The sequence below is a fragment of the Rhinolophus ferrumequinum genome, chromosome 22, assembly GCF_004115265.2.
Source record: "Rhinolophus ferrumequinum isolate MPI-CBG mRhiFer1 chromosome 22, mRhiFer1_v1.p, whole genome shotgun sequence".
NCBI classification, from domain to species: domain Eukaryota; kingdom Metazoa; phylum Chordata; class Mammalia; order Chiroptera; family Rhinolophidae; genus Rhinolophus; species Rhinolophus ferrumequinum.
This window is the reverse complement of record NC_046305.1, coordinates 43,896,061-43,911,383: the sequence shown is the minus strand read 5'-3', so window position 1 is coordinate 43,911,383 and position 15,323 is coordinate 43,896,061. Positions and strand designations below refer to the sequence as shown.

Genomic DNA, 15,323 nt, shown 5'->3' with positions numbered 1-15,323 from the left:
TGTCAGAAGAGAAAAAAGTCATAAGAAGACATCTTGAAGTAGACAGCATAGTATGAAATCTATAGAATAAGGATCCTTCTTCCTCAGATTCAATGGAAGAAAGGGAAGATTTCTGAGTGTGGAAAGAAGAGAAATAGAAAGATTTCATGTTAGTCTCAATCTTATTAAAATGTGGGGGGATTAGATAGATGCCTAAGAACAAGGGGAAAGGTTTGAAACATACGAAAAATATCACAGGGAATATTGAGATGAAATTGAGAATTACTAAGCAGAATAAGTGAAGATGTAAGACATTAGGGTACAGTAGACACTGTTAGAACAATTCCATGAGTTGCTGTTGCTTGTGTTTTTGTAGCTAAGAGAAGAAATGAGAAAAGGACACAGTAGGGTTATTTGGTGTGGACGCTCTCCAAATTAAGAATGCGGAGTGACAAACTTTGAGTAGGTAACAAATGATAAATTGGAAGTATATTTAGGATTGAATAGTCAATTTCTAAGAGAGTGTGTCATGTCTCCCTTTGCAATACTGGGTTCCAAAATGGAATTAATTCTGTATTTATTCACCATAATGGGTTTACTCCATTATTTAAAAACAAACAATATGCAATAATGATAACCAATATTATGGAGAGCTGACTTTGTGCCATGTACTTTGCAAGCACTTTATATGCATTAACTCATTCAATCCTGCCAATTCTATGAGGTAAGAACTATTATTTCCATTTTACAGATGAAGAAATTGAGGTACAGAGATGTTAAATAATTTGCCCAAGGTCATCCAACTAGTTAAGTGGCAGGGCTAGGATTCAAACCAGTTAGTATGGCTTCAAAGTGCTGTTAAACAATATTCTACATTGCCATTTAACTCATTATTACATATTTAAAATATTCTGAATTTTTTCTTAGTAACATGCCACAATTTTACAAAGGAGAAATTATGATAAAGCCCAAATTATCATTTTTTACAGCCAAGAGGTAGTAAAAGAAAGTCAAATTACCCTTGATTTTTAAAAAAATTGTTCAGTTCAAATAGTTTTGACTGTCCAGTGAAAGTATCTAAACTATGTAGAAGTAGCCTTGTATAAAGATACGTATACCAAAGTCATACATGTAGCCAAGTAGCTCTGACAATCTTAATTTACTTTTTTCCCACATCTAAGCTAAAGACCTTCAAACACTTTTTTTTTTTTTTGGATGGGAGTAAGACAATTTCTGATGAAATGTGAAATAGAATACACTCACTGAGATTTAAAATTTTTATGTGCTAGGATTTAAAAAAAGAATTTTCCATATAAAATTTTCCATTTATAACCCTTTCAAAATTATTTAGGGAATAAAATGTGGAGGAAACTAACTAAAAAGAAATGATGTTTGGCTGGCTAAAGCCCCCAAATGATAAAGTAAATGAAAGAAATAAAACACTCTCTCATATTGAAACAGGCAGATACTTAACAGTACAGAAGCCGTTGGAATAATGATCTTTCACATAGGCCTTTAGAGCATAGTCGCAGAAATCTCTCCAAGACCTCAGACCTCCATCTACTTCCTCTGGCTGGGGGTCACTTGCTTCTTTCCGTAAGTGATCAAACTTAAAGGAAATTTTGTTTCTTGGATCTAAAAATCTGCTATTACCCAGGTCGCCGTGTTCTGTAATTAAGACCTTCCAAAGAAAAATTAGAAATATAGGTAACTCTGTAAAAAAGACATTCTTAACACATTTTACAAAACAAAAAATAAAAATTCTGAAGAAGACAGTTAATTTAGTCAGATTTCCCTTTCATACTGATTTTTCAAGTCACATTTTTATTCTTACATAGCTGTAATAATAACTTGTATGTATACTTTTCTGTTCTTTTTAATGTATTTCATGAATTTTCCCAGTAATTATACTTAGCATTTAAAATAGGTAATAACATTCACATGGTTCAGAAATGAAACAAATATAAAATGAAATCTTTTTCTCACCTTTATCTCCCATATGCCAAATTCCTAACAAATTTCCCCTTCCCCACAAGGTAACTAATTTTATTAATTTAGAGCAAGGGTCAGCAGCTGTCTATGCATGTGGGTGCCACCTGTTTTTCTAAGTAAATTTTTAGTGAACACAGTCCTGCTTGTTTTTTTGTATTGTCTATAGCTGCTTTCCTGCTATAATCAGAATTAAATAGTCACAACTGACTCTCAGTTTTGAAAGCTGAAAATATTTATTACCTTGCCCTTTACAGAAAGAAATTTGCCAATTCCTAATGTAGGATATTCTTTTGGCATTGTTTTTACAAATACAAGCAAATATGAATATGTATGCTAATTCTCCACTCATTTTACATAAAAACTAGCATATTATACTATACTTTTTCTTTTTTGAACTTAATGTATCTAGACGATCTTTCCATATTAGTACTTGGAGAACTTCCTTGTTTATTAGCTGTATACTAGTGCATTGTATGGAAGTACAAAAATTTATTCAACTAGTCCCCTATGTATGGATAGTTGGGTTGTTTCCAATCTTTTGCTATTATGAACATCGCAATGAACGTCCTCGTATGATCATTACGTAAAATAATGTATATATGCCAAGTACCACAGTGGGATAAATTCCATGAAGTGGGACAACTGGGTCAAAGGGTAATCGCATTCATAATTCTGATACTGACAACTGTCCTCTAGCATAGGGTGTTGTACAAAGTGACAAGCCCATCATCAGTAGAAATTTTAGTTGGCATTTCTTTTCACCTTTGAAAAGAGTCATTTATATTTCCTCTTCTGTGAATTGCCTATTCATACATTTTGTCTACTTTTCTAAAGACCTTTTCTTTGGTCTTTTTCCAGTTGAACTTGTTATTAATTAGGGAGATTAACCTTTTGCATGTATTTTGACTTCCACATATTTTCCCCTAATTTGCCATTTACCTTTTGAATAATCTACCATTTCTAATAATTACATATGCTTTCACAATATTGACATACCACAGTATACTTACTTAATCATTACTGAGTTGAAGGAGATTTAAGCTATTAACATTTTTACCGTTAAGAAACCACTATAAATACTACCATAAATAAAGTCTTCTCCTTAAAAATAATTTCTTTGGAAAGAATTCGTAGTTTTGAGATTCCTGTCTTTATCGTCAGACTACCCTTAAAAAGCTTGCTTATAATGACAGTAGGAACAATACAAATAATTATTCCCTAGTCTTTTGCAACTTTTGTAACTGAAAGGTAAATATGTCACATTAAAATTTTAATATGCACTTCCTGAGTTTCTATTACTAAGTGACCTAACACTTTTCCAAGTTTGTTTTATATTCCCCCATCGGGTGTGATTGGTTCATGTCGTTCCTTTATTCACTGAACTCTTAGCATCATCCTTTGGCATTTGAATAACCTTTCTACTACTATGTTTACGGTACATATTTTCTCCTTTTTAAATCTTATGTTTGAAACTTTTTATTATGCACAAGCCACTTTCTTTTAAAATGTTAATGTTTCATTATTACTCAAGTCATGATTGTTTTTCCATTTCCTACTAAATTTTTTGTTTTACAGAATAGTTAACCTTTAAACCTCACCTGGAATTAATCTAGGTATATAGTTGGCGCTGAAAGTCAAAGTTAGATTAATCCCATACATTTTATCAATTGTTTCCTTTTCCCTTTTGCTTTATGATACTTAGGTGTAAGGGCTCTATGATCATTGCTTTATTTCTTTATGTTTGCTACCATTAGTCTTCCTTCATTGTTGTTTTTGATCAGAATAATCCTGTATAGTCTATTACAATTTTCATAGGTGTTATATGACATCTATTTGAAAAACAAACCTTTCCGTATCATTTATGTCTCTTATTCAGATAAGCTTTCCATATTATTATATTTGTTATTCGGAAACATGGCAGTTAAATCTATTCAATTTTCCATTTATTTCTTGGGTTAAAATGTGTGTCAGCAATGTGTTAGTGTGCGAGTGTATATGAACAGTGTGGCAGACTCTTTCTAGTTTCTTATCCAGTATCCACTCTCTCATTTTTCGTTACTAACAGAACCTCAAAGTTTTTCAAGAAGGCAATGTGTCCAAGTGACAAAATGACACCTCCCAGCTAGAAATGATAAAGTGATATGAGTTCTGGCAAAAACTTATCAGTGAAAATCGCTCTGGAATGGCCAGTAGCACCTTTTGTACCTTCCTCCTCCTTCCTGGCTGGAACATAAGATTCAATGCCCAGAAATGGAGCAGCTATCTTGAGATCAAAACCATACCTAAGGACAGCAGAATAGAGAGCTAGAAGCAATTTAGGTCTGATGACATCATGCAGCTGCCATATCAGTCCTAAATATTACCTCTGGACTTCTTACGTGACAAAAATCTCTATTTAGTTAACCCACTGTAATTGATTTTTTGTCATATGTATACATCTTTCCTTATTTTAGTTTCCAGGTAATATCTTTTTGTTGTTGTTGCCGTTATGGCTAAGAATGTGATCTTTTGAGTAGCTTTTTAAGTTGGTTGCTACTAGTATATAGGAATGTTGACAAAGTTAGCCATTTCTTACGTATTTGGACACAGACCTTATTATTTCAGTAATTCCTCTGTATTATTAAAGTATACAATATCAACTGCAAGCAATATTTATCATTTACTTTCCAATTTTTTTGTCTTTCATACTTGTAATTAATCTATTTTCATTGAGAAAACAAGCAAAAATATAAACCAAAACAAACAAAAAAACCCAAACAAAATAAATTCCAGTAATTCTGTAATCCCAATACATAGAGAGCTAACATTTTGGCATATGTTTCCCCACACTTCCTTTTCTACGCACATCTATGTACTGTATTTTTTTAATTCTTAAGATGCATATACTCCCATGTTCTAATCTCTCATAAAATGGGATGCATCTTAACTTGATGGCACTTAGGACGTTGTCATAACTTAACTGGTACATGAAATAATGGTGCACTTTTCACAGAATTTAAGATTGATTCTCATACATTATATCTGTTCTTTAAATATCTATAACAAGAAACTAACCTAATTCTACATGTTGCTTTATGTTCTAGGTGAATATCTTCACAGATCAATAATTATGTTAGTTTTCAATGGCTACAGAGTATTCTGATCTAGAGATATTTAATTTAAGGTTGGACATTTAGAATGTTCCCAATTTTTTACTATTATAACCTTGCTTCAAATAACCTTTTTATACATCTGTACACTTGTTTTCCTAGGACATATTCTGTGGACTTGTGGGTTCAAAGGGGATTCATACTTTTAAAAGGCATTTGGTACTTAGTGCCATATAGTCTCTGAAGTGTACATTAATGAACTTGAAAAGCCCTCTCATGCAATGTTAATAACTATAGTCATAATGGGAATACGTATTTGCTTTGTTTCTATATTTGAAGAGGAATGCCTGTTTTCCCATTAAATATAATGTCTCTTCTTACCAAGGAGAATTAGAAATAGCTTGAAAACCTGTGTAAAACTCAATTCCTTTATTTTCACTGTTCTTGTTAGGGGCAGCTCTCTTTTCCTGTCAAAGAAACTCCAGGTATTATCAGCGAGAAAGACTTTCCTAAAATGCAGGATATTTATAAAAGCTATGAAAACTAAGACTTGAATTCATTCAGGATCTTATCTTCAGACAGCTACTTTGTTTTATAGGATTTCTATGACCTTCCAGGCACAGCCTATCTAATAGGAACAGTTTTTACCTGATCTTCATATCCTTCTATCTTCACCGGCGTGAACTGATCCATGTTATACTGGGCAAACGCACTATTTATAAAAAGCAACAAAAAGGGAAGGGGAGAGAATTATACACAAATAAACACAAAAGGTATTTCACATAACAGTGAGGGAGAATGTGAAAACACTCCCTGTTGCTTTTGCCCTTTCTCTGCAGAAGCTGGTGATATCATAATGCCTTCCAACTTTCTGCAGGAATTCCTCTCCGTAGCAATCTTAGGAGGACCCTAAACTCTGAAATTACCTTTTCCTCACTACTCCTGAGCTCCAACAGAGCTCGCACTTGGCAATTCCTAAGTTTTAAGCAATCTGATTATTGTGAATTACCAACAGTTTTAATCACTTAGACAGAAGCTTTCAGTAATTCAAAAGAATCTTCAATTGATGCACTACTTTGGAAATGTCGTCTTCTTTACTGTGGGCTCTCTGAGGCAGGACAGGGTAGGAGAGACCATCATTAAATGTACTGGAAGGCATGTGACATGGGGAGACGGTGAGGTGAGAGCTGAGCAGAAGTCAAGTCTCAGAGGAGAACCCAAGGGAGAGTAGAGGTTATTTAGAAAAAGGGATATGAATAAATAATCAAAGTACATGCCTAATATTATTGTTTGTTGCCTTGTTCAGTGCTAGATGTAGGAAACTCTGCATTTTCAATGGCTTCCTGGTACATCTTACAAAGTAAGCTAAAGTAAAAGATAAGGCAAAATAGATGGAAATAAGCTGCAGTACAAGAAAGCATAATACATTCATATTCTTATAAAAAATCCATCTTCTCCCAGAATTCACTTGCCAAGGGAAGAGCTGAGTATCTTCCCAGCCCAATTTTAATCTACGAACACACCTGCTAGACCACTGCTTTTAAGCAAAGAATTAAGCTTTTCCTAGACTTCTCAAGCGAAACCAAAAGTAACAAATATTTAAACTTCAAATATTTAAGGCTATCTGCAATTTTCTCATTTTAAGTTACTGTAGTGTTTTTCAATGAATCATTTCCTTGTAATACCACATCTCCATGTAGAAACATGAGTTCTAAACAATGGCTTTCAGAAAGGAATATAAATTCAACGTTCATGGAAAGTGGATTAAATATTTTTTAAAAAAGCTTAAGGAGTAGGGAGTAAAGAAGTATTTCGTTCTAGGATGTGTCCTAAAACTACAGATTACAAACACCGACACCAAAAGTTGTTACATTTAATCCCATCTCAAGTAAATGATATCTCCATTCTACCAAGTGCACAGGCCCAAAATTCGGGATCATCCTTGCTTCTTCTCTCTCACACTTCACAACCAACCCATCAGTAAATCTTGTAGGTCCTACTTTGAGTACATATTCAGAGAGTCTGACTCCTTTCCACCAATCCTACTACTACCACTCTAGTCCAAATCACCCATTTACCTCTGAACTACTCTGTCTTCTAAGTACTCATTTTACTTCAATCTTTAGCCCCCTGCATAGCAGCCAGTGATTAGTGATTATTCTAAAATAGAAGTCTCATCATGTCATTCTCTGCTCAAAACACTCAAATAATTTTCTATCTCAGAATAAAACCTACTCTTTAACTTACTTGGTCTACAGAGCCCTGCTAAGTCCCGAAGTGCTCGGAGTTATCAGAGAATGGTTCTAGTAGTCAGAGGCATAGGTGAAATCAAGTAAAGAGGGTAAATCCTAGACTGTTCAGGCCTCCTTCATGTAACATAGAAGGCGATAATGGTGAGGATAACGGTTACTGAAACATTTGCTGAGCGCTTACTACGAGGACCAAAGCCAAGGGACCAAAGCACCTCATTATGGAAATAAAACTGAACTCTTCATTGGTATGGAAAATCAAGTATCTGGGCATATGACAATTCTTTAGCAAGGAGTTCTCCAGGAATGGTGTCTAAAAGAACCAGTATATTTATAAATATGGAGCTTTATTGTCAGTGCAATTAAAATAATTGAAGCACCTGAACTACACACCAAATTCTACCGTCACTTCTAACTGGAAATGAGACAACAGGCATAGGATGTAATCACCGTTGGGTCTCCGCATTCCACTCCCATTGCCCCTTTGGCAGTACCTTATTAAGTAGAGTAGATTTATTTGGGATAGCTCTCAAGGATAAAACTAAGACCAATATGGCAGGCAAATTGAAGAACTTGCCTCGTGAGATAGCGAATTCCTTATTATTAGAAGCATTCAGATTGGATAACCATCTGTTGACAATATGTAGATGAGATTCTTTCAATGACAGGGGATGAACTAGCAAATCATGAATGTCTTTTTCTATAGCAGATTCAATGCATCGAAGAGAAACCAGCATTAGAATATATCTTTAGTGTATGCCTAACTCAATGTAGAATATTCTAAATCAATGTATAAAAGTAGGGTATCATTCATGATGACAATCATAGTGATGCTGTGCAAATTTTAGGTTTGCAGAATCTGGTACCAAAATGAATTCTAAAAAAGCAGCATGGACAGGGCAGGAGAGAATGGTTTCCCCAGCAGCAGCTCTTAAAACCATTTTGTATAGCTAAATATTCTAAGTTATATCTCATACCAAATGCCTTCATGACAATTATTTGTTGCTCTGCATCAAAATCCTCGTCCCATCTCCCCACACCACCCTTTCCCAGACATTATCTAATTCTGTATTCCTCTTTACAAATGAACTCTGGGCCAGTTGGATAGACAGTAACTAAAATAGAACTTTGTACTGAAGAGTAAAGGATAATGATAAAGCCAGATTAACAGGGGACCTTGAAAACTAGACAGTGTTTAGATTTGAAGACAAAACAAAAACAAAACAAAACCTGCACTCCATTGTAATGTTTTTGAGGAAAAAGACAATATAAAAATGGTATTTTATAAAGATTCATTAGCCTGACAGTGATAGCAGTCAATGCCTAGGTAGAATAATCATGCTATTATTCTACAATGAATCCTTACTAGTAAGGCACTTTATGAATACCTGCTATTCTTTGGCAATTGAGAAACATTTCATTTCTTTTGGCCTAACCTTTCTACAACTAGCAGCTTAAAAAAAATTCAACATAAACTAAAAGAACTATAGAAGAAAACCTAAGAGCTAACATTACACTCTCCTGTAGTAGGGGAAATCTGCGCAAAAACAAAAATAAATAAGATCACATATAATAAGCTTTAAGGAAGTCAACATTTTGAAGGAACGTTTTCTCCAAGGAAAAGACAACTAAAACTGCTTTATTTTGAAGTATTTTAAACTTAGATGTCAGGGTACTAGTTTACTATCAACAAAGTTTTATCAAATATTAGAATAACATTTTAAGTGGATTTAAGAAATACTCACTGTGCTGCCCCTTCCCTGAGGAGATTGTCATTATTAAGTAGTAGCCGGACATCTGAGGAGGAAAAAAATGTTTAAAGATGTTAAAATTAAAATGTCCAACAGAGGACAAACTTGAAAATTTTAGCAGATTTCTAGATTAGATTTTTAAAAAAATCAGGCTTTGCAAGGTTATTCTTTTGAGGTATTGTATCTAAAAATGCCAATAAACAGATTGCTAATGTTCTTAGATTTGCATGCAACTATTTGTGGTGCAATAATCCAATAATAAATTCTTAAGGAATTTCATAGCAAATGAAAAACATGTTTTACAACTTGACTTGGAAAAAGTCCCTGAAGTACATACTGTTCCCGTTCCCCAATAAAATCTTTAAAAACAAAGGAAAGAAAAACATGTTTTACAGAAGGTTACAGTTAGGACTGTTAATTTTGTATCTAAAGAATCTTTTAAAATTAGGTTCATTGCAGGCTTGCCTATAACATCAGACCAAGTTAACTGGGCACAATTCAGTCAGTGGCCGTGAAATTGCTGAATATGTTCTTCTTCGAAAAATCTAATGTGTGGGGCCTACAACCTTTTAAAAATGCTGTGTGTCAGGAGTCTAGTCACTTTTCTTTTGGAAGAGGAAGGTCTTTGTTACTAAGAAACTACCAAGAATTAAATTTGACAAAGAAGGCTAATTACAAGCCAGAGGCCGCTGACTGACTCAGAGTTTCTCTGAAAGAGGCTGGCAGAGGTCAAGATGTAGCATGCCAGCCAATAAAACCTAGCCCTCATGCCACATATAGCTAGCCAATTCTTACTCTAATGATTTGGTATCAATTATTTTCATGATATTCCTGTAAAGCACATTTCAGTTGTCAAAAATAAAACAAGGGAGGCCGGCCCGGTGGCTCTGGCAGTTGGAGCTCCGTGCTCCTAACTCCGAAGGCTGCCGTTCGATTCCCACATGGGTCAGTGGGCTCTCAACCACAAGGCTGCCGGTTCAACTCCTTGAGTCCCAGAAGGGATGGTGGGTTCCGGCCCCTGCAACTAAGATTGAACAGGGCACCTTGAGCTGAGCTGCCGCTGAGTTCCCAGATGGCTCCATTGATTGGAGCGCATCCTCTCAACCACAAGGTTGCCGGTTCGATTCCTCAAGTCCCACAGGGATGGTGGGCTGTGCTCCCTGCAACTAGCAATGGCAACTGGACCTGGAACTGAGCTGTGCTCTCCACAACTAAGACTGAAAGGACAACTTGAAGCTGAACGGCACCCTCCACAAGTAAGATTGAAAGAACAACAACTTGACTTGGAAAAAAGTCCTAGAAGTACACACTGTTCCCCAATAAAGTCCTGGTCCCCTTCCCCAATAAAATCTTTAAAAAAATGAAAAAAATAAAACAAGGGACTTCTAACTACAAGGACCATTAATTTTGTTAAAGCAAGAATTTACCTGTAATCAGTCAGATAAAAGTTCAAGTCAAAGGAGAATTTTCTCAAAGCTCAGTTGCTGAAAATTTACATTCGATCAATGGGAAAGAAAGACTAGGGAAAGAAAGGCTGCATTTGTTTCTCTTTGCTGTTAGTGCTCAAAATCTACATACAAGTCTATAAAGAGGAATGTCTTGATTTTTCTATTGCATTACTTACTCCTAATAGCAAATGTTTTTATGTTGTCCTAGTTACTTTTTCTCTGCATCAGTCACTTTACCAATGGAGATTATTGATTGTTCTAGGATGTGTAGGGCTCTGGGTCCACTCCACGTGAATACCACCGTCCCTTTCAAGTAGGTAACACATGTAAAACTCGAATTTCAAAATAAATGTTTGTTAAACTGAACCAAGATTATGCACAAAGACTATGATTTTACTTAAGAGGAACTTTAAGATGAATCAATGAGATTATGATTGCTTTTACCACAAAGTTCAAAGTTCCTCATCTACACTTTTCATCCTGTAAGTTGTGTTAAGAGAGTGAATAGTATGAAAGGTTGTAAATGTATTGGAATAGTGATTCCCAAACTGGCTGTGACTCAGAATCACCTGGAAGAACTCGGTAAAACAGATTCCACTGCAGAATCTTGCGAGGATGATAAGCCTGGAATGTGTGTATTTAACAAGCTTCCCAGATGCAGCCAGTTGAGCCCCAACTGACTAGAAAGTCTCCTATACTGTGGCACTTCCTGAGTGAAAGCACTGAAGAAATTTGTTATGATTTATAAAGATAGATATGAAACTATGAAAACAATTTAATGCTATCTCTATATTTACTGATATTAATCTACTTAAAAATTTTTTTCCACATAAGACAGGTATCCTAATTTATGAGTTAAGAACATGCTTTTGACTCAGACCTGGGTTTGCTCCAACACTTACTAGCTGGGTGACGTTGGGTAAGTTATTTTAACCTCTTTGAATCTTGATTTCCTTAGCATACCTATAATATATTATAAGGATTAAAAGAGATAGCAAGCACTCAGTGCTGGTATGTTGTTAAGAATGGCTTAAAATAACTAAATACTTATCTTTACTTACCATTGAACACTTCATTAAATTCCCCTGGGGGTGCATGAGTGATGAATTTAGCAGCTATGCGTACCTAGAGAAATAAAATTTACAGTAAGAGAATATGAAGAATTAACAGATAAAAGAAGAAATTAACAGATTTACAAAATTTTCATATCCGTTGAAATAAAATTTCGTTTAAACCTTTAGATCCTACTCACCTTATATTCTATATTATTACAATCTTCATCAATAACTATATACAGCAACTTTTTTACTGACCAAAAAGTTTTCCAAAATGTCTCTGTTCCACTTCATTTTATTTCATTGTTTTTATACATAAGATTTTATTTTGTACTGCTATAACAATTTAATTATAGATCAAGGAAGAAAAAGGGGGGAAAACAGGATAAAACCACCACACTGAATAAATTACTAAAGCTTTTCTACTTTTTAACAGGATTTTCCATCGGGTAAGATTTACTGTTAATATAAGATTCGAAACAGACAAGATGCTCATGCTCCACTTCCCTTGAAAGAAGTAACATATCTTTCAAAGTTTTACTTATGTTTTCAACTAGGTTACACTTCAAAAAAATAAAGTCCAGTAGTAAATTGTGCTTTTGTAAATATTTATTCCACATCATTCCAGAAGTACCCAAGGATAGTTGCATTTCTCCTCCTGAAAGAGGTATACCTTATTCTTTATATATATGTGTGTGTGTATATATGTATATATATGTGTATATATATATACACACACACATATATGTGTGTGTGTATATATATATACACATATATATACATATACACACACACACACACACACACACATATATATTAAACTTTACTTAAAAAATTTTTTTTTAATTTTATTGGGGAATATTGGGGAATGGTGTGTTTCTCCAGGGCCCATCAGCTCCAAGTCCAGTTGCCATTTTCAATCTTAGTCGCAGGGGGTGGAGCCCACCATCCCAAGCGGGAACTGAACCTGCAACCTTGTTGTTAAGAGCTCACACTCTAACCAACTGAGCCATCTGGCTGCCCCTCTGGCAGCTCAGTGGCAGTCTTCAATCTAGATGTGGAGGGTGCAGCTCACTGGCCCATGTGGGAATTGAACCGGCAACCCTGTTGTTCAGAGCTCTCGCTCCAACAAACTGAGCCATCTGGCCGCCCGAGATATACCTTATTCTTATCTTGATAAGAAAATATACCTTATTCTTATCCTGATAAGAAAGATCTATTTGCATAGAATTTGGTGAGAGGTATTTTCTCTATTTAAAGATATTTAGGATGTTGTTATTACTATTTTGTATTTTAACACTTCATTCTTTTTCAGAGCAGTTTTAGGTTCACAGCAAAATTGAGAAAGGTAGGTAGGTGCGGAGATTTCCCACATATACTTCCTGTCCCCTCACATGCGTAACTTCTCCCATTATTAATATTCCCACCAGAGTGGTACATTTGTTTTAATCTATGAACATACATTGACACATCATTATCACCCAACTACACCCAAATGTATTACATGTAGCCAGCATTACATCATCAGACAGAGTATTTTCACTGCCTAAAACTCCTCTGTACTCATCCTATTTATCCCTCTCTCTCCCTAGGATGTTACTGTGGTAAAAGGAAAGAATGAATTTTTTTTTAAACACAGCTTGCTCAGTGTGGTTCATTTTTTTTTGTCTGGTTCTATAGCTTTCTGTACATCAACAATAAAAACTGTCTGGGAATAATTTAGTAAGTGTGGCATTGATATATTTCAGTACCAAACTAGCTCTAGAATTCCAGTTTCACTGCCTTTATCAAATAAAATCCATGCAGAATGAAGGTTCTGAGAAGCTAGTGAGAATTTAATTTGGGGCTGTAATTCTGGAAGAAAACATTCTCAGTGATCGCAGGATTGAATGGAATACTGCTTTCACTAAATAAAGCTTATTGTAAGCTATGTTTTTTTAAAATTTCCAATAAGCTAAATATTATTTTCCTAGGTTAGCCCTGGAAACATTGACTCAGAATGAACCTAAAAATAAAATTTTAAATGAATATAGTTTATATTTGTCATTATCAGTTAAGGGTTAAGGCCTAAAAAGCATAAAGATATGTTTTAAATTAGGAGCAACATTATAAAAAATAGAAACACTTCCAAATAATGTTTTATGTTTATTCTTTTAAAAGCCATCTTAAGTAATTCTTAGAAACTGTTCTCTATTAATAACTATAAGTTTTGTCGGATATAGACAAATGGGTAGGGAAAGCAGGCAAGTTTAAGTACAATTTCATTTTTTAAAATTCTACCAACTCTAAGGAATAACTGCTCTTCTGATATGTTTTAAACACTTGAAGATTTACTCGAGTAATTATGACACACATGGAGTGCCACTCTCCCTGACCAAACTTGAGTCAGGTTCCTCTGAGCCCTCTTCAACTAGGCCCTGTTCTTGACCCCACCCTGCCTACGAGTATGACCTGCCTCGCCCACTCTTAGCAAGAATCCTGCTGTCAGTTTAGTGAGAATCTCCCCACTCTTGATATCTGATGAAGTTCCTCACCGCCCCCCACCTTGGACGTTTAAGCCCTAAACCTGCCTTCAGCAAGAATTCTTCTATCCTTCATGTCTCCTCTTAGTAACGTCCATCCACTGACTCCTTCACTGTTTGTTGGCTACAAATCCCCAGTTGTCTGCTTTATTTGGAGCGAGCTAGATCTCTCTCCTCTAATGCAATAGTATTGAATAAAGTCTTCTTATCATTTTAACAAGCGTCAGAATAATAGGGGTCATCACTGTCTCTTATGCCACCTAGTATCATAGTATGTAAAAATGAGATACTTAAGTATAAAATTTGCAACGTACAAGAATGAACCAAAAAATAGCTCCTTTTATTTTCTAGTTATCCTTTCCAACCATTCCCATTTAATTTACAAGTTCTCTACGCACCAAGTTTGAAGGAAATCATTCCTTAGTTCTCATTCTGGACTCTCCTAATATAAGACATCCAAAATGTTGGTAAAGAGATCTCCAAGTATGCATCTTAAGTGTTCATTTAGAAGTTCAAAATAAGTGGTAAACTTTAAGTCATGAACTAAAAGAGAAAAAAATTAAGTATTGGCTCAGTCTCGGTGAAGATTAAAAAATAGCACTGATAAACATATGGCAGGAGGAGAGAGGACACTATTTAGTTTAATCAGAAGATTTGCCTAAATGTTTAGGTCAAGAACTGAGGAAGTAGGAAAGTCTGAGGTATAATGTTCTGAGTTAGGGGAAAAAAGATAAAAATGAGTGAAGAAAATCACATAAGCAACTTGTTGCTTAGGAGCTTAAATGTGTTAAATAAAATACACACACTCACCCCTACTCTATGGATGATTGGGCAGAGACAGGTGAAGGGTTCCAAGTGGCTAGATACAGTGAGTATTATTTTGTAGAGTCAGGACCAAGTTAAGAAATCAGGGGAAAATCCACATCAAACACTTTGAGATTGATGTGCCAGAGAGCAGATGGCAATGCCAAGTCCAAAAGGATAGAGTTCAGGTGTAAGAGCGCATGCTGGATGAAAACGCAAGCAATGGGATATAAGGATTTGCCTTTCCGATCTGGTGCATATCCTGCATGTTATCTCATTCTAACTTAACAGGTACCAATATCTTTTTACCATTTTTATTTTTCCTTTACAATCACTGGGAGTCCAACCTGGTTTCACATGCCAATTTTAGCACTTAATTGCTTGGGTCTTAGTTTCTTAATTTGTGCGTACAATACCTGCTCGTTATCTAGGAC

The 15,323-nt window shown here is 35.1% G+C and overlaps 1 protein-coding gene across 1 annotated transcript in view; it reads right to left on the bottom strand.

The window, feature by feature from the left end:
• The window catches only part of CAPZA1 (capping actin protein of muscle Z-line subunit alpha 1), a 35,820-nt gene that overhangs the window by 11,131 nt on the left and 9,366 nt on the right, over positions 1-15,323 (bottom strand). The window contains exons 2-5 of the mRNA XM_033092528.1: positions 11,570-11,633; positions 9,055-9,106; positions 5,709-5,772; positions 1,454-1,660 (exon numbers count right to left, since the gene is read on the bottom strand). Of these exons, the coding sequence (XP_032948419.1) occupies positions 1,454-1,660; positions 5,709-5,772; positions 9,055-9,106; positions 11,570-11,633 (387 nt within the window). The remainder of the gene's footprint in view (positions 1-1,453; positions 1,661-5,708; positions 5,773-9,054; positions 9,107-11,569; positions 11,634-15,323) is intronic.